The 19,492-nt window shown below is 31.1% G+C and overlaps 2 protein-coding genes across 6 annotated transcripts; both read left to right on the forward strand.

Annotated features, from left to right (window-relative positions):
* Nucleotides 1-4,616: 4,616 nt before the first annotated feature.
* Nucleotides 4,617-8,483, forward strand: LOC140056438 (protein sax-3-like). Of its 3 annotated transcripts, XR_011846759.1 has the most exons (10): nucleotides 4,617-4,902; nucleotides 5,030-5,062; nucleotides 5,184-5,382; nucleotides 6,423-6,500; nucleotides 6,696-7,029; nucleotides 7,134-7,420; nucleotides 7,690-7,731; nucleotides 7,872-8,008; nucleotides 8,132-8,164; nucleotides 8,292-8,483. XR_011846759.1 is itself a non-coding variant. In XM_072101806.1 (7 exons), the coding sequence occupies exons 5-7, from the start codon at nucleotides 6,759-6,761 to the stop codon at nucleotides 7,693-7,695; spliced, it is 564 nt and encodes a 187-aa protein (XP_071957907.1). In that variant the 5' UTR covers nucleotides 4,617-4,902; nucleotides 5,030-5,062; nucleotides 5,184-5,382; nucleotides 6,423-6,500; nucleotides 6,696-6,758; the 3' UTR covers nucleotides 7,696-7,803. The 3 variants fall into 3 exon arrangements, 1 of the variants encoding a protein (XP_071957907.1); XM_072101806.1 differs by lacking the exons at nucleotides 7,872-8,008; nucleotides 8,132-8,164; nucleotides 8,292-8,483 and having other exon boundaries at nucleotides 7,690-7,803; XR_011846760.1 differs by lacking the exons at nucleotides 4,617-4,902; nucleotides 5,030-5,062; nucleotides 5,184-5,382 and having other exon boundaries at nucleotides 6,182-6,500.
* A 5,892-nt stretch (nucleotides 8,484-14,375) lies between these two features.
* On the forward strand, nucleotides 14,376-17,943 carry LOC140057251 (cell adhesion molecule 1-like). 3 transcript variants are annotated; one of them, XM_072102820.1, is made up of 8 exons: nucleotides 14,376-14,498; nucleotides 14,857-14,914; nucleotides 15,753-16,084; nucleotides 16,256-16,549; nucleotides 16,803-16,841; nucleotides 17,071-17,213; nucleotides 17,325-17,357; nucleotides 17,493-17,943. In XM_072102820.1, exons 3-8 carry the CDS (start codon nucleotides 15,826-15,828, stop codon nucleotides 17,628-17,630), a joined length of 906 nt encoding a protein of 301 aa, XP_071958921.1. In that variant the 5' UTR covers nucleotides 14,376-14,498; nucleotides 14,857-14,914; nucleotides 15,753-15,825; the 3' UTR covers nucleotides 17,631-17,943. The 3 variants fall into 3 exon arrangements, with proteins under 3 accessions (XP_071958921.1, XP_071958922.1, XP_071958923.1); XM_072102821.1 differs by having other exon boundaries at nucleotides 17,083-17,213; XM_072102822.1 differs by having other exon boundaries at nucleotides 16,803-16,826.
* The last annotated feature ends 1,549 nt before the right edge of the window (nucleotides 17,944-19,492 follow it).

A 19,492-nucleotide genomic window follows, 5' to 3' on the forward strand; every position in this document is an offset into this window, starting at 1 on the left:
ACAGCGAAATCTGAACGTTTCAGATTTATTTAGTTATAAATGGCCTTTTGTAATATGAACGCATGGCGTGTTTTAGGCTACTAAATATTGCTTGTTTTTTATTTCTTTAGCATTGACAACAACATCTTTTATATCCAGTAAGTCAACAACACGTAGGTTCTGTTTGTTTGCATTGTATTGTAAATTCCCGGGTTTTTGCATTTGCGAAAAGAAAATAAGGATATAAATGGAAAGGGATATCCCCGCTTCATTCCATGATCTGTATGAGTGCTTAAAAAGGAAAATAAGTATGACCTTTATATATTTGTCAACACTAACTTATTGTAAACATGTTTAAAACACATGGTAACACTAATCCTTCTGTATTATTTGTTCAGTTTTAAGTACAGAAGTTTCAAACAGAGAGAATGATTGTAATTCAACTGGTCTTGTTGTAGGAATGATGTTTGTTGGTGTGCTTATTGGATTCATTATATGTTTGCTTGTGGGTTTTATCATCAGCAAAATAAGGAAGTCAAATTCACAAGTAAAGTATAATTCAGAAAGTAGAACCAAAAGCAAAAGTGTAGACTTAAAATGACCAAAGGTTTAATGAAATACCGCACACTTCAGTAATGGAAACTATTTTAACATTAAATATTATGTTTTATTTTGAAGGTACCGACATCGAAAAACACCAACCAATCAGGGGTAAGGATGCCATACTTCAACTTTAAGTATTCACTTTACTCATTATTATCATCATCATCATCATCATCATCATCATCATTATTATTATTATTTCACCAATATATCAATAAAGGTTTACACGATTTTCATTCTTCTTTTTCCATGCACTAAACTTCTTAATTTTTTGTAGCAGCAGGCGTATATGACTTATACTGGAGAGATAGATAAAGAAACAAACCACACATACCAAGATTTACAGAAGAAAGACGATAATCAAGCTGTATATGTAAATGTTAAAGCAAAAAAGGACAAAAAATAATATACATGTTTAAAATATAAAAATAAAAGAAATACATTATTATTATTCCTATTATTAATGGAATATCATTGGTTTGAAACTACAATCACATACATCTTGTTGATTTTGTTATAGAATATAGAATATATCCAAAATATTTATAATCTAAATAAACTTGTAACTAACACTTTTATGTTTCGTCTTACTAATAAAACATTACCACCTTATAGTTTGTTCTTTATTTACTAACGCATCCGAGCTCCACTCATATAATACACGATTCTCCCAGACAAATTTATTAAGCGATCTATCAAATTCTAAACTCAGACGCTCTTCAATTCTGTACAATGGCCCAAAATTATGGAAAAATATCCCCCCTTCTTTAAAAAATAAACATCTCTTTCATCATTTAAATATCATTATAAAAACCTCTTGGTCTCAGTGAATGGTGAGTAGTCTCCTCTTTCCTTCTTTTTATATTTTTTTGTATTGGATTTAAAGAGTTTTAAATGAATTGTAAATTATTTATATTTGGATTTACATAATATATTCTAAAATTTTTTACTATATTTCTTAATTTTATTTATTTATTTGGTTAACTTGGTGGTCGGTCTGTAATCTGATCGACTCCTGTTACAATTAATGGTTTCTAACTTGAACGCTTCATTTGTTTTATCATTTTCGTATATTTATCTGTAATTATTGTTTAAAATAATATACATGTTTAAAATATAAAAATAAAATAAATACATTATTATTATTATTCTTATTATTAATGGAATATCATTGGTTTGAAACTACAATCACATACATCTTGTTGATTTTATTATAGAAATAAAGAGAAATCATAACCTGTAGAAAGTGTTTTCTTTCTCTTGATTTAACTCTTTAACGCGTACAAATTTAACAACAAGGAAATGTGAATGCTGCAATTTGTAACATCATTAACAAAAAAAACCTCTATGTACCTATAGTGACATAATCTACCAGTGGTATATAGAAACATTTGATGTAAAGATGAAAACCATAGACATACTTGAAAAATGTAAAAAAAGATAATTATGTAACTAACAACGATACATTTATTAAAAAACTGTATTTCTTGTTTTGATTTGTTTTAATTAAACCTTGCTTGTACAAGACCAACTTTGATTTGTTACTGAATTTAAAGTTTGAATGCATTAGTACATTGACATATAATGACTATTCCAGCATAAGAAGGAAAATAAACTAGAAAATCAATTCTTTTAATACGCGTGTAATTGTATTATTGTTATATAGCGTTCTTTAGTTTAATTCGCCTCGAGATATTGGTTGCTTGCTGCCATATTTTATACAAAGAATTGAGTAAGTTCAAATTAATTTTGAAACGGAATATTTAGATTCCTGGGAATTGGAACAGGACTTTAAAGTATGTGGGTGCGATTTTTATTTTGTTAATGATTTTTAAACACATTTAAGAAATACTCCAGTTTGAGTTTGCACTGTTTTGAACTACAATACAATTTAATAATAATCACGTGTTTTATGATTTTATTTTAAATAATTTATACTATTTAGAAAATTAATTTGATCATCTAGATTTAGACGGAAGTACAGTGCACTATAATTATGAAGGAAGTAAAACTAATATATCACAAGTATGAACGGCAATTAATCTCAATCATAACAACGACAGGAACAACAACAACAGTATACAATACAGTAGAGTGTGGTAGAGTGCAAGACAATAATAGTGAAATAGTCATCACCTAATAAAGCGGAAAATAAATGTATTATTGAATTATTGAATTGAATTGAAAAGATTTCCATATTCTATAGAATTGCGATGAAGGCGAAATGCACAAGTGCGATGATACACCTGATTATTCAACTTTGTGGATGTAAGTACAAATATTAAATTTCTTTTTTTCACAAAATGACGCAATCGTAAATCGTTATTTGTTAGCTTGTTCGATTTGGTTTCAGGTACAAGTGCACAAACACCAGTGACAGTGGATGCTGCTAAAGTCAAAGAGTTTGAAAATGTAACAATGGTGTGCACTTATATATTTCTGATAGGAGATTCATTGCTGCAACTGGGTTGGTCAAAAACTGATGACAATGGTCAACAAATAGGACCTGCTCTTGTGGTTTCTACAGGACTAACAACCAATGGTCGATACAGTTTGTCCAATAATAATCTTATAATAACTGATGTTGAACGAGGTGACGCAGACAACTATCGTTGTGCTGTTAGCACCGTTAATGGAAATCCTGGTGATGACTCTGCAGAACTCGCAGTCATTTGTAAGTAGTAGATGATGCATTTTGTACAACATTTTCAAACAAGATGTCTTAGTAATCTCTGTAATCTCCATTTAAATTGTATGACTTTCAAAGTGAGATAATGCTTAGAAGTATCTTTATATTTAGACTGGACAATCAGATGTCAGATGTAATATTGCATTTCACTTTTGATATTTGTCAGCAAACTGTAGGCCTATATGTAAATATGAATAAGGAACATAATACACTTGTAAACAGCTTAATTGGGTGACTATTTTCTAGTGTAGTGGATGATCCTAATATGTTTAAGTACATGTTTTATGGTTTAGTTTTATTTTTTAAATTTTATTTTTTTAAATTATTGTTATAATTCCGTAAAGACGAAAGTACATAAAATGTTAATTCAAAAAATTAATAAAATATACTTCTAACTTATAATTACTTTGTGAGTAAAACATAAATAAAACATTTCAGTTGATACTATTGTGTAGCAATACAAAACGTGGCTATCATAAAAATATATCATGACAATACAGCCAGTTATAGGTACCTTATATTTAAGGATATTACATTTAATATTTAAAAAGTATTTTAAAATCGTTAAATGTAAATTGTCTATACACAGATCTTGACAACCCAGGTTTGAAGCTAATGTCTAACGATGATGAAGCAGCAACATTTAAATGTACTGAACCTGATGGATTCCAAACACCAATTAGCATCACATGGATCAAAGGGGTGACATCACACTTGATGTGTGTGATACACAAAAGTATCCGTCTTCTGATGCAACATTAACGATTGATGACGTTGATGAGACAGATGAGGGAGTTTATCAGTGTAGAGCAGAGAATGCTGCTTACAGTGGAACAGAAAAAAAAACTTAGTAACATTGTTACCCTCATCACAGTAGGTTGGTACGATTGGAATCAAATAGTTTCATAACTGTTAATTTATACAATGAATACATACTATATATAAAGAGACATTTCATTCTTTCGGATCGTGTTTTCTCTACCACAAATAATTTGTCTTTGTTCCTAAATGATATGGATAGCACTGGTGAGCTAACACAACAAAAAGGGAACACTTTAATTGTATTTTGTTGTTTTTGTTATTATTATGTAGGTGTTTTATGATATGAACGCATGATAAGTTTCGATAATAATGCTTATTTATTTTTTTAGAATTGACGACTACTTCTATATCCAGTAAGTCAACTATAAGTACGTTGCATTGTATTATATTGTAAATTTCCGGGTTTGAACGAAATAAAAGTGGAAAGAACCCACAAAAGAAAAGAAAACATTAAAACAAATCCGGGTTTGATTCCCAAACAGACAAGCATGAAAATGTGAACAATTGATGTGAGCATCTTAAAAGCAACAGCGACGACAATTAGTCAAAATCATTTTTGAGAAGACATACAAGGAGAGAAAATATATACAAAGGTTCCCTGGATATTTGCTTACTTCATACAATTATGAAAACACTGACACAGTACTACTATTTGTTCAGTTTTAAGTACTCCAGAAGTTCCAAAGAGTGAGGGCGTGTGTAATTTAACAGGTCTTGTTGTTGGAATGATGTTTGTTGGTGTGCTCCTTGGATTCGTTCTCTGTTTGCTGGTGGGTTTTATCATCAGCAAAATAAGGTCACATGCACAGGTAAAGTATAATTCAGAAAGTAGAACAAAAAAAGCAAAATAGCCAAGGTTTAGGGAAATACTGTACACTGCACATATAGTGTGTAGAAATATACATTAAATGTATTTGTTGATGTTTTATTTTAAAGGCACCGACATCGAAAAACGCCAACCAATCAGAGGTAAGGATGCCATACAACTTTCAATACTAATTTTCACTCGTCATTATCATTATAATTGTCACCAATAAAGGTTTATACGTTTCTAATTCTTTTTCTATCCAATAAACTTTATTTTAAGCAGCAGGGGTATATGACTTACACTGGAGAGACAGATAACAAGGATAGCCATACATACCAAGATCTACAGAAGAAAGAAGATAATCAAGCTGTATATCTAAATGTTAAAGCAAAGAAGGACAAACAATAATGCATCTTATTGTTAATGAAATGTCACAGTTTGAAAATTGTTGGTTTTAATAATATAACTCAATAATTTAGGGGTAAAACTGACAAAATAATTAATTAATTAATTTAAAATAACAAGAAAAATTTGAATTCTGCAATTTGTTTAAAAAAAAACCATACACTTTATACCTAGTACCATTGCCTATGGTGTATAGCAACATGTGATGTATAGATGAAAACCATAAGACATATCTAAAAAACAAGATACATGTATACGAATTCTATTTCTTGGTCATTATTTCGTACTGAAATTAAAATTTGCTTGTAGTTGAATCGTTGAATATTTGAAAACAACATACAAAGGAAAAATAAAGATTTCCTACACCAACACGCGTTTAAGTCCATATTATAAAAGTGTTCTTTAATTTAATTTCGCTCTCGATTGCTTGTTTGGTTGCTTGCTGACATTTTTTCATAAGTGCATAAGTTCAAAAATATTTTTTCCCTGTAGCTTTCATTTTCTTACTAAATTGCTATACACTCTTTAGTCTTCACGCTTATTAGACATTACAAGCAACTATCGTTACTGGTTGGTTCTATTTTTTGTTAATTTAATACATAACTTGTCAAACTACTTTCTTTTATTCAGTAAATTAATTGTCACTAATAAAAACGGTCAGGTATATTGATTCAATCGATATTAGACATGAACGATACTGTATTGAGGAAGTAGACATAGTAATATATCAAAGTATGAATTCACACTCATAACAATAACAGGAACAATCAGTATTTCAATATACATTATATACAATAGTGGAATAGTTCTGCTTTATATTCCCACTGGTCGTATTTAAGATTTCCTGCTTTATAGATTTGTAATAAAGACGGAAATGTAAACAAGATATGTGATATCTTGTTTTTTTTTCAACTTTGTGTTTGTAAGAAGACAGTTATTTAGAAATATAGGAAATATGTTTTTTCACAAAAAAATAATCTAAACATTGGGCTACCATACAGTATGGAGAAAGTAAATAAACATTTAAATCAATACTCATTCAGACAATACAAGCCCATCAGTGTCCTGTATATACTATTGAGAGACAAGAGTCAAAGTATCATTTTTGATTTTTAGATTGTTTAGGCGTGACTTTAACAGAAGTAATGGCGATATGTGAGTGTGCACTCATTTTCTTGATTTTCCAATGCGACTGTAAGTAGAAACTTTGAATATAATTGGTGTAACCAATCATGCATGTTTATTAGTAGGGTCCTACTATGGTTTCAACATAAAATTATAAGACTGGCTATGGAGTTTGACGGCGTAACCAATTTGTATTGTATTGTTTGTATTAATTGATTTGTTTCATTAAATACATTGCCACCCATTCATTTTCTGTGTATATAGTTATAAATGGTCAAACTCATCCTCTTATCAATGTACAAGATGCTAATGTTAAATTAGGTGAAGATGCTGTTATCACCTGTGATTACACACTCAGTGGTACAAGAACATTTAATGCTGCTCAATGGTACAATAGCAATTCAGACGAAAACCCACTTGTTAAAACTGCAGTGTCAAATCAAAATGGTAGATATACAGCTGATACCTCATTCACAAGCTGGTGTAACTACTCTCACCATTGCAAACTCAGTGTTGTCTGATGATGGACACTATAGGTGTAGAATTTTTGATTCGTCTATTTTATCTGGTGAAAACAACGGAAATCGTACTGTTCAATGTAAGTAGGAATAAATCTACGAATGACATACTGTAGATTTAAGTCATTCAAAAAAATAGGCAATCATCATTTTAATATAAAGACAATTGATTTTGTCAATACAGATCTGGAAACCCCCGTTTTGAAGTCGAACACATTATCTGCCATGATAAATGACACCGCAACATTTACATGTACTAAACTTATCGGTGAACCAAAATCAATTACTGTCAGATGGACAAAAAATGATGCTACGCTAGATATTTCTGATACAGACAAATATCAGTCTTCTGATGCAACATTAATAATTAATCAAGTAGATGAAATGGACGACGGAAGTTATCGGTGTGTAGCAGAGAATGCTGCTTACAGTGGAGATGAAGGAAAGCCTAGTAATCCTCTTATACTCTCAGTAGGTTGGTTGCAATAAAGTTGTTATAACTAATGATACAATAATATCATATTTTATTGAGATCATAGGTATAATATAGTCTATCATAATTAGACGGAATATTCCAACAATTATGTATTATGCGGTAATGGAAATAAAGCACAGCTACACAGTTTAATTATAAAAGGCCTTTTTATAATAATATTAATAGAACAAGAAAATATATAAAACCAATAGATGAACTGACTATGTTTAAATAACATAATCATATGTACTTTCTATTTCTTTAGCATTGACGACAACTTTTTCTACATCCAGTAGGTCAACTACACGTACGTTTTGTTTGTTTGCATTGCACTAATAGTTTCCTATTTTTAGGTTTGCGAATAAAAAATATGACTATTGTATATTTGTTATGTCACAATCACATGGTAACTCTGATCCTCTTGATTTGTACATCGTTCGTACACAGAAGTTCCAAATAGTGAGGATGTATGTACTTCAACTGGTCATGTTGTTGGAATGACGTTTGTTGGTGTGCTCATTGGATTCATTTTCTGTTTGATTGTGGTTTTCATCATCAGCAAAAAAAGGACGACAAAATCACAGGTAAAGTATAATTCAGAAGGTAGAAAAAAAATAGTAAAATAGTCGAAAGTTAAGTGAAATACCGTCACACGTAATGGCAAACGTATTATTATTCAATTTACTTTTTGATGTTTTATTTCAAAGGCACCGACATAAATAAATGACAACCAATCAGGGGTAAGAATGCTATACTTCAACCTTAATTATTCGCTTTCACTTTAATCATTACCATTATTGTCACCAATACACAATAAAGGTTTGCATGATTGTAATTCATCTTACTTTACTGTTGTATTTTTTTTAGCAGCAAGAGTATATGACTTATACTGGAGAGACAGATAAAGAAACAAACCACACATACCAAGATTTACAGAAGAAAGACGATAATCAAGCTGTATATGTAAATGTTAAAGCAAAGAAGGACAAAAAATAATATACATGTTTAAAATAAAAATGAAAGAAATACATTATTATTATTATTCCTATTATTAATGAAACACCATTGGTTTAAAACTACATGAATGACATACCTCTTGTTGATTTAATTATAGAAATAAAGAGAAATCAAAATCTGTAGAAAGTGATTTCTTTCTCTTGATTTAACTCTTTAACGCGTACAAATTTAATAACAAGGAAATGTGAATGCTGCAATTTGTATCATCATTAACAAAACAAAACCCTCTATGTACCTATAGTGGCATAATCTACCAGTGGTATAGAGCAACATATGATGTAACGATGAAAACAATTAAAATAACCCTGTATGGATCGTATGGTACAACTTTTTTTTTTCTATCCGTGGGCCTAGGCGAAGGTCTAAATCACTTGGATCTACCAATGGGTTCTGTAATAAAAAGTGTTACTTTGCTTTTATATGAGTTCTTGTTTATCAGTATGAGTCCAACTCCCAATAAATGTCCAAATATTGTCAAATAATAACAACAATTAAGAGATATGTTTCAAATACAATCTATAATCAAAGTGTAAATTCATTCGTTAAACAACAAAATGCCGTGACATGAGATGCAAAAGAGAAATCAATAGCCTATATAATTAACAGTTGACGGCCGTTTAATTAGTATATTAGTACCGTAGCCTATAGGCCTAGTAATGGACCCCATCGTCACCAACAACGGCACCAAAATGCCATTTTCTTGTTCAAAGAATCATCGTTACTTTTGATGCAGGACACATCAAGTTTGTGCCAATTTCACAATAGCAATTGTTTGAGAAATTAAAGTTTAGACCAAAGATACTTTAGCGTTATGAAGTGGCGCCACTCTACGTGGCGCGTTATACGATCTTTGGTTTTAGACTGGGTGTTGCCGGGGAGCGATTTTTTTTTTCGTACATAAGTTGGGGACCCCCTCATGAAACGTCACAAAATAAATATGAATAATTCATCAGTTCAATTTTTGTTGTTCGGTGTGCACCCAAGCGTATAGCAACAAGAAGTGATTACACAAGTGCGGTACGATTCTAGGCCTATCTCCGCTGTTGTTGCGGCGTGCGATTTCATAGAAGAATAGCAGCGTTTTGTGTGGATTGTCGAAATAATCAGCCTTTAGTTTATGGTGTTTTTAATATAATTTATTACTAAAGAATTACGTGTTAACATTATAGTTTCTATTAATACTATTAGGCCTAATTATTAGTCTCTAAACCCATGTCTATTCTAGTGTAGTAGCTGTGTGGATGTGTGTGACGTGTGTGTGTTAGGTATGACACAATCCGAGTAATAAGTCAGCAAAATTAAACAATAAACATTACACAAAAATAAATGTTTTATTCTCGTGGGTCTAATCTAATCTTCTCATCTCATGTGTTCATATACGCGCATTTTTAAAGTTCCTTTGAGTACATGTATATTGTTTGATAATAAAATAGCAGAATTAAAAAAATACAGTAAACAAATTATACACATTCTATATTCTTGTGGGTCTAAGCTTTCTTTGGGCTATGTCCAATGAATTACTACTTAGTTTAATGTCTTGCCTAGCTGTCGATTAGCTTCGACTCGACACATTTTGCATAGTGGTGGTGTGTGTGAAGAAGAGTGCGCGAAGGCAATCGCGTGAATTGACTTAGAATACTAGGCCTACTGTGTAGAAAGTATTGTATCGCAGTTGTGTAATCACTTCTTGTTGCTATACGCTTGGGTGCACACGGAACAACAAATTTAACTGATGAATTATTCATGTTTATTTTGTGACGTTTCATGAGGGGTCCCCAACTTATGTACGAAAAAAAAATCGCTGCCGGGGATAGAGCGAGATAGCTTAGTGAACGATGAGGGCGTGTGTAATTAATTCAATCCAGAGTCATCAGATTCAATAAACTCGTATTAGGTCTACTTTCAAAATCTCACAAAACAAGGAAGGACAATTCGATTTATATTCTGTATTCACTATACTAGTAATTCTGTCTTTGTGATGATGACTACTTGTTGTTTGCTGCTATTTGTTCTTGTATTTGGTAAGTACCAGGCTTTAATGTTTTGTGGTCAAACTAAGAAAACATTTAATTTTGTATTTTTGGTAAACACATTTTCCGCATTGTTTGAAATACAAATAATTATACAGTCATGCGTTTTATGTTATTTCCGGATTATAGATGGTGGTTCAACTTTATTTTATTTATTTTATTTTATTTCATCAAAACCAACAGCAACGAAAGTTGCCACTTAGGCCTAAAGATATGAAACAGAAAACAGATACAACTGTAGTAAAAATGAGCCTATTGAGCACAATTATTGAAAAAAAGAATGCAATGAGTCATAAATGAAGAATAACTATTGAAAAAAATATCAACATTTACATTTGACTCACTTAAATAGTTGTAAGCCTACAAAGAAGGCAAGCGTGTCTGAAACCCCCTTTTCGAGACATTTACTCTATTAAACGGAACATAAAAAGTGGACTTAACTCTGAAATGAGAACAACAGTCGCAACTAAAAAAACAATTGACACTCTTATAAAGAAACATTAAATCAGACACACTTATTCCAAATTTAAGAGGTTCAAGACAATTAACAACATCAAAACGATTACAAAGAAACCTAACAAACTTATTTTTAACACGTTGAAGCCTTGTGGCATGAATATCAGAGTAAATTTAAATTTTCAACAATCATAAAAATAAACTATCAAGTGAAAGTTGTTCCGGTTATCTGTGTTACGTTTCTGTGTGTCCATTTTTGGTCATGACTGGACCACATGGTTCAGTTGTGTTTGTGTACGACCCGGAAACTACGAGAAAATGCATTTAATAGAATTTATTATTTTTTTTTATTATCATAATTCTGATTTAAATACTTTGAAGCATAATGTCATATTCACAGACAAATTTAGTTTCAGATACAAGTGCCCAAACACAAGTGACAGTCATTGCTGGTACAGCAAAAGTAGATGACGATGCAACAATGACGTGTACTTATACACTTCTACAAGGAGATTCATTGCTACAACTGGCTTGGGCAAAAGCTGATGACAGTGGACAAGCAGTAGGAAGTGCTCTTGTCACTACAGGACAACCAACCAATGATCGTTACAGTTTATCTAATAATAATCTTATAATAACTGATGTTGTAAGAGAAGATACAGACAACTATCGTTGTGCTGTTAGCACCATTGGTGGAAATAGTGCTGAAAACTTTGCTAATCTCACGGTCTATTGTGAGTATGTAGCTAATTATGAATGAGTGTTCAAAGTTTTTGAAATGAAAAATATTAAAACTTCAACCCAGCAATAAAATAAGACGTTAATACATTTGCATTTAACTTACATTTTACAATTGTTGTGAAAATGTTGCAATGCATACGCAAAATAGGCCTCCTGATTTGTTCGTTATGTAGTCATGAATGAACATGTTTGCATTACCAGATCTTGAAGAACCAGTTCTGAATCCAACAAAGTTGTCTGTCCACGCAACTGAAACTGTGACATTTACATGTTCTAACCTTATTGGTGTACCAACACCAATTACCGTCACGTGGATCAAAGATGACGTCACACTTGATGTGTCTGATACGATAAAGTATCCGTCTTCTGATACAACATTGACGATTAATGACGTTGATGTATCAGACGAGAGCGTCTATCAGTGTAGAACAGAGAATGCTGCTTATAGTGGAACAGATGGAAAACTTAGTAATACTGCCACACTGTCAATAGGTTGGTTGAAATACACATTTTGATAAATAATATATTTTATTGGCATCATAGTCGGCCTATAAGTATTTTCTGCATGTCATAATTATAAATGGAATATTCATATTACAGTATATTATGTCATGTGGTAACAAAAATAAAGCACAGGTACACAGCGAAAACTGTAAGTTTCAGTTTATTTTAGTTATAAAAGCCATCTTTATAATATGAACGCATGGCGTGTTTTACTAAATATTGCTTGTTTGTTTTATATATTTCTTTAGCATTGACGACAACTTCTTTTATATCCGGTAAGTCAACTACACGTAGGTTTTGTTTGCATTGTATTTATTGTACATTTCCGGGTCTTTCCATTTTCGTAAAGCAAATAAAGGATAGAAATGGAAAGGAATATCCCCGCTTCATCCCCAGGATCTGCATGAGTGATTAAAGGGAAAATAATGATGACCTTTGTATATTTGAATTGTCAACATTATAAACATGTTTAAAACAAATGGTAACACTAATCCTTCTGTATTATTTGTTCAGTTTTAAGTACAGAAGCTCCAAAGAGTGAGAATGATTGTAATTCAACAGGTCTTGTTGTTGGAATGACGTTTGTTGGTGTGCTCATTGGATTCATTCTCTGTTTGCTTGTGGGGTTTATCCTGAACAAAATAAGGAAGTCACATGCACAGGTAAAGTATAATTCAGAAAGTAGAACCAAAAGCAAAAGTTTAGACTTAAAAATAATGACCAAAGGTTTAATGAAGTACCACATACTTAAGTAATAGAAACTATTTTAACATTAAATATGATGTTTTATTTTGAAGGTACCTACATCGAAAAACGCCACCCAATCAGGGGTAAGGATGTTACTTCAACTTTAAGTATTCCATTTCACTCGTCGTCGTCATCACCATCATTATTATTACTATTGCCACCAATATATCAATAAAGGTTTACACGATTTTCATTCTTCTTTTTGCATGCACTAAACTTTTGTATTTTTTTTAGCAGCAAGAGTATATGACTTATACTGGAGAAACAGATAAAGATACAAACCACACATACCAAGATTTACAGAAGAAAGACGATAATCAAGCTGTATATGTAAATGTTAAAGCAAAAAAGGACAAAAAATAATATACATGTTTAAAATAAAATGAAAGAAATACATCAGTATTACTATTCTTATTATTAATGGAATATCATTGGTTTGAAACTACAATCACATACATCTTGTTGATTTTATTATAGAAATAAAGAGAAATCATAACCTGTAGAAAGTGTTTTCTTTCTCTTGATTTAACTCTTTAACGCGTACAAATTTAATAACAAGAAATGTGAATGCTGATATTTGTATTATCATTAACTAAACAAAATATACAAAAGCACTTATAGTGAAATAATATATACCAATATTATATAGCAACATGTGATATAAAGATGAAAACCACAGACTTACTTGAAAAATGTAAAAAAAAGATATATGTAACTAACAACGATACATTTATTAAAATGTTATTTTCTATTTTTGATTTTTTTGAATTAAAACTTGTTTGTATTAGACCGACTTTGATTCGTTACTTTGATTTTAATGTTTGAATGCATTAGTACATTGACATATAATGACATACTAGAATAGACTAGACAATCAATTCTTTTAACACGCGTGTAATTGTATTATTGTTATATAGCATTCTTTAATTTAATTCGCCTCGAGATGTGCTTTTGTTGCTTGCTGCCATATTTTTTCAAAGAGTTTAGTAATGATCAAATTGATTTTTAAACGTACAAACTAAATTCTAGGGACAAATTGGACGGAGGTTTTAAAGTTATGTGCGATTCAGGTTCATTTCTTTTTTAGGGAAGACATTAAGAAATACCTATAATAATAATAAATAGTAGTTTGAACTACTTACTGTATAAATACAATTTTTAAAAGGCTAGGTGTTTTATGATTTTATTTTAAATAATTGATACCATTAAAAAAGAATAATTGTATCATCTTGATTTAGACGGAAGTACATTCATTCATTCTTTCTTGGAGATCCAAGAAACATTTATTATATATGGCCTTTGGCCCAAATAATATACAATGTAATACAATATTAAATAAATATCAGTTGTAGAAGTACAGTGGACTATAATTATGAAGGAAGTAAAACTAATATATCACAAGTATGAATGGCAATCCAGAATCAAACGACAGGAAAAATCAATACTTCAGTATACAATACAGTACAGTGTGGTAGAGTGCAAGACAATAATAGTGAAATAGTCACCACCTAATAAAGCGGAACAGATTTCTATATTTTACAGATTTTTAATGGAGGTGAAAAATAAAAATGCGATGATTGTAAGTACAAATATTTAAAATATTTTTTCACAAAATGACGCAATCATAAATCGTTAATTGTTATTTTGTTTAATTTAGTTTCAGATACAAGTGGATGCTGCTAAAATTTGTAAATGTAAGAATGATGTGCACTCCCACATTTTGTACAGGAAAATCGTTGCTTCAACTTGTTTTGTCAAAAGTTGATGGCAGTGGTCAACAAGAAGCTAGCTAGGCCTTCTTGCAGTACAGAAACTTACAGAGCAAAGATCGTTAAAAAAAATATGCCCTGCTCTTTTAATCATGAACAGAAGAGGGCGGTGTTTAGCCTTACTACAAATAATATACTCGTGAAGTTGCATTTTCTTCTTGTAAATAGATTGCTGTGAAGATGAAGAGTGTTTCCTTCTTGTTATTGTTTCTTCTATATTTACGACGTAAGTAAAATTCACTAAACTAAACCTGTAATTAAGCATTCTCTAAGAGTTAATCAACTTCTTTGATGATTTGAACAGTTATTAACTAAATATATTTTGCTTGTAAATATATCTATTTATAATAGGTTTATGGAACGCCAGGATGGAGATACATAGTATGTCCGTCCTAGCGTGTCATATAGGTTCAAACGCTAGATATAGTTTAGCTAAATACTGCATGAGGCCTGTAACATCGTGACATACTTATGCTGCTCTACTGTCGCTGTGCTACTAATTGTGCAAATAGTTATATATACATATAGGGCTAGTGTTGCCCGAAAGCTCTGCTAACTTTACTGGCTATTTTACTTTATCGTTTTGATTTAGCCTTTTCGCTTTTTTTTGTATCTTTATTGAGATCCAGCCACTGACACTCACAGCATTTTCATTTTTTCAGTAATTTGCCTTTTGATTTATATATAATTATATATATAAATTTTAAAATATATATTTTTAAAATATATATTCGCTCTTGATTTCAATTGAGCACTTTTGCTGCCTCAACGCATCTATATAAATATAATTATCAATATAATTATATATATATATATATATATATATATATATATTTGGTCAGAAATGACCAAAAAACCTCTCTTGACATCAACACAATGTTTAATAAATGGTAGTAGACATACAACAGCACATGTTTATAGCAAGCTATCTTTAAAAATGAGTAACAAGCTTTATCTTTTATAACACCAAATCAATGTAGGCCTACCCTAAATTCGAAAAACATGCAATAAAAGTGCACAATATGCAGTATTTATAATAATTACTGTATGGTGTTTTTTTTTAGTTTAGGTACACATGCACAATCAACGTCTGTGACAGTGGGTGGTGATACAGTTAAAGTTGGTGAGGATGCGACGATGACGTGTAATTATACACTTGTATCGGGGGATGTCTTGAATCAACTTGTTTGGTTCAGAGCAGAGGATGATGGTAATACAGTAGGAAAAAACTCTCTAGTCTCTTTAGTTGAAACAAGCAATGGTCGTTACAGCTTATCTAATGACAAGGATCTTATGATAAGTACTGTTGAAGTAAATGATGCAGGCAACTATCTGTGTAGAATTGTAACACAAAATGTTCAAACTGCTGACGACTATGATGAACTTATAGTTCAATGTGAGTTTGTCATTCCTTTGTTGTTCTTTTTCTAGTGAAAGTTAAATACATAAACTCTGTTTAAACAATCTTTAAATTCCATTAGATAATTATGATTTAAAATTATCAAAATAAAAATAAAGCGGTGTTTATGGCATTAAATGTAATAGTCAAATTGTCTTTCCACTGCAGATCTTGACACACCAGTTGTGACTCCAGCCCAATTGTCTGCCAAGATGGATGAAACAGCAGAGTTTTCTACTGTACCTGTTGGATTCCCAACACCAATTACCATCACATGGATCAAAGATGACGTCATACTTGATGTGTCTGACATGAAAAAATATCCAAATTCCGATGCAACATTAACGATTAATAATGTAAATGAAACGGATGCAGGAGTTTATAAGTGTAGAGTAGAGAATGCTGCTTACATGGGAGAAGAAGGAAAACTTAGTAATACTGTTAAACTCATCACAGTAGCAGGTTGGTACGGTTGGAATCAAATAGTTTTAATTGATACAATGAATACATATAAAGACATTCTATTCTTTCGGATCGTGTTTTCTCTACCACCAAAAAATTGTTCTTTGTTTCTACACTGATATGAATAACAACGGTGAGCTAACACAACAAAAACGGAACCCTTTAGTTGTTTGTTTTTTGTTATTATTATGCAGGTGTTTTATAATATGTACGCATGATAAGTTTCGATAATAATGCTTTTTTATTTATTTAGAATTTACGACTACTTCTATATCCAGTAAGTCAACTATAAGTACGTTGCATTGCATTATATTATACATTTCCGGGTTTGAACAAAAAGAATAAAAATAAATGAATGAAAATAAATAAAATCCGGGTTTGGTTCCCAAATAGACAAGCATGAAAATGTGACAAATCGATATGAGCATCGGTGTGTCTTAAAAGCAACGACGACAATTAGTAAAAGAAACTACGGTTAATTTCATACAATTATGAAAACACTGACACTGATAATTGTTCAGTTTTAAGTACAGAAGGTCCAAAGAGTGAAGGCGTGTGTAATTCAACTGGTCTTGTTGTTGGAATGACGTTTGTTGGTGTGTTCATTGGATTCATTCTCTGTTTGCTTGTGGGTTTTATTATCATCAGGAAATCAAATCCAAAGGTAAAGTATAATTCTGAACGTAGGAATAAAATGACCAAAGCTTTAATGAAATACCGCACACTTATGTAATAAAAAATATTTTAACATTAAATATGATATTTTATTTTAAAGGTACCGACATCGAAAAACACCAACCAATCAGGGGTAAGGATGTTACTTCAACTTTAATTATTCAATTTCACTCGTCGTCGTCACTATTGTCACCAATATATCAATAAAGTTTACACGATATTTATTCTTCTTTTTGCATGCACTAAACGTTTGTATTCTTTTTAGCAGCAAGAGTATATGACTTATGTTGAGGAGACAGATAAAGAAACAAACCATACATACCAAGATTTACAGAAGAAAGACGATAATCAAGCTGTATATGTAAATGTTAAAGCAAAAAAAGACAAAAATAATATACATGTTTAAAATAAAAATAAAATAAATATATTATAATTATTATTATTAATGGAATATCATTGGTTTGAAACTACAATCACATACCTCTGGTTGATTTTGTTATAAAAATATAGAGAAATCAAAACATTGAGAAAGTGTTTTCTTTCTCTTGATTTAACTCTTTAACGCGTACAAATTGAAAACAAAGAAATGTGAATGCTGCAATTTGTATCATCATTAACACAAAAACCCTATATGTACCTATAGTGACATAATCTACCACTGGTATATAGCAACATGTGATATGTAAAGATGAAAACCATAGGCATACTTGAAAAATGTAAAAACAACGATACATTTATTAAAATTGTATTTCTTGTTGATTTGTTGGAATTAAACCTTGCTTGTATTAGACCTACTTTGATTCGTTACTTTGAAATGTATTAGTACATTGACATAATAAATGGCTATACCAGGAAAATAAATTAGACAATCAATGCTTTTAACACCAATACGCGTGTAATTTATATTATCATAGCGTTATTTCATTCAATTTGCCTTCGAGATGTGCATTTGGTTGCTTGCTGCCATATTTTTTCAAAGAGTTGAGTAATGTTCAAATTTAAAACGGAAAAATTAAATTATAGGGACAAAATGGACCGAGGTTTTAAAATTGGTCAGTTCATTTCCTTTTTAAGAAAGACCATCAAGAAAGTTTGCACTGTTTGAACGCATTGTATAAACTAGATGGTACGCTCGCTTCGCTCGCGTACCATCTAGGTCGTGCCCACAGATGGTTCTCGAATATAGGCCTACAGTAATTTCAGCGTAACAAAACTGGCGATTTCAAATGTACGTACCGCAGGACTATAATACATTGTCGTTTACAGAAACGAATAAATAGACACGATGATTTATGTAGTCAACTAAAATTAGCACCCTGGGAATTACTTCCGAAGGAGAAACTTTTCACAAAATGAGTCCAAATTTTTGATTTGGACTCATTTAAAGAAACCCAATTTGTGTTTTGTATGTAACATTAGGGTTGAGGGATGGGAAAGCGGATAGGTACAAAGAGGAACAATTTTTAAATATATTCTTTATCCACTCAGTAACGAAATAATTTGTTCATGTTTTATAAGCCTATACATAATATACCTCTAAATACAGTAAAACATTTGCGATTTAATACTTTGTTAAAACTGTCACTGTCATAATCGATTGAAATATTAAAGTACATGTCACGATACACCACTACGACGTTTATATTTTTGGTAATTATTAATTAATACAAACGTTGAGAAGGAACTGTCAGTATAAAGTGTATTTGTATATAATAATGTGTTTATATATCTAACAGTAGAGCCTATCCACAATGTCAGTAATACAGTTTATTATTATCTAACAGGACGAACATTCACAGTAAGAAATGTTCGATTCAAATGAGTTTCAAAAATAGTTATTTACAGTATTGTCAAAGTATTGCAAGTTTATTCTCAAAGGGCCCATATATTTACCTACCGTATGTGTTAAACCAAGGGCTCATAAATTTACCTACAGTACTTGTGTTAAACCAAACTCTGGCAGACTGAGAGATTGGGATGTTCCATTCATCGCAAATCAATACATTTGTATAATCGTATATTAAATCTATCAAAATAGTATTTTTTTAAAAAAATCGGCCTTTCTTCAACATTATGATGATGTACTCTAGCTGTTCAACCGGTTTTCAGCTATTAAAAACAATTATCGTAGGAGGAGATAGGAAAATGCGAAGCCTCCTCGCATTTTTGTGGCGGGTATTTTTCAAGATGGACATCCATTAGACAGTGTATACCACGATCGGAAAACACCCCTATTTGGGGCAAAAAAGAGGAACAATTTTTAAATAT

The sequence above is a fragment of the Antedon mediterranea genome, chromosome 8 (genome assembly GCF_964355755.1).
Source record: "Antedon mediterranea chromosome 8, ecAntMedi1.1, whole genome shotgun sequence".
Classification (NCBI taxonomy): Eukaryota; Metazoa; Echinodermata; class Crinoidea; order Comatulida; family Antedonidae; genus Antedon; species Antedon mediterranea.

Coding starts and splice junctions, on each gene's coding strand:
- LOC140056438 (XM_072101806.1), top strand. CDS start 6,759: ATGCTGTTATCACCTGTGATTACACACTCAGTGGTACAAGAACATTTA. Junction 7,030..7,133: donor CGGAAATCGTACTGTTCAAT/GTAAGTAGGAAT, acceptor TTGTCAATACAG/ATCTGGAAACCCCCGTTTTG.
- LOC140057251 (XM_072102820.1), top strand. CDS start 15,826: ATGACGTGTAATTATACACTTGTATCGGGGGATGTCTTGAATCAACTT. Junction 16,085..16,255: donor TGATGAACTTATAGTTCAAT/GTGAGTTTGTCA, acceptor TTTCCACTGCAG/ATCTTGACACACCAGTTGTG. Junction 17,214..17,324: donor TCAGGAAATCAAATCCAAAG/GTAAAGTATAAT, acceptor TTTATTTTAAAG/GTACCGACATCGAAAAACAC.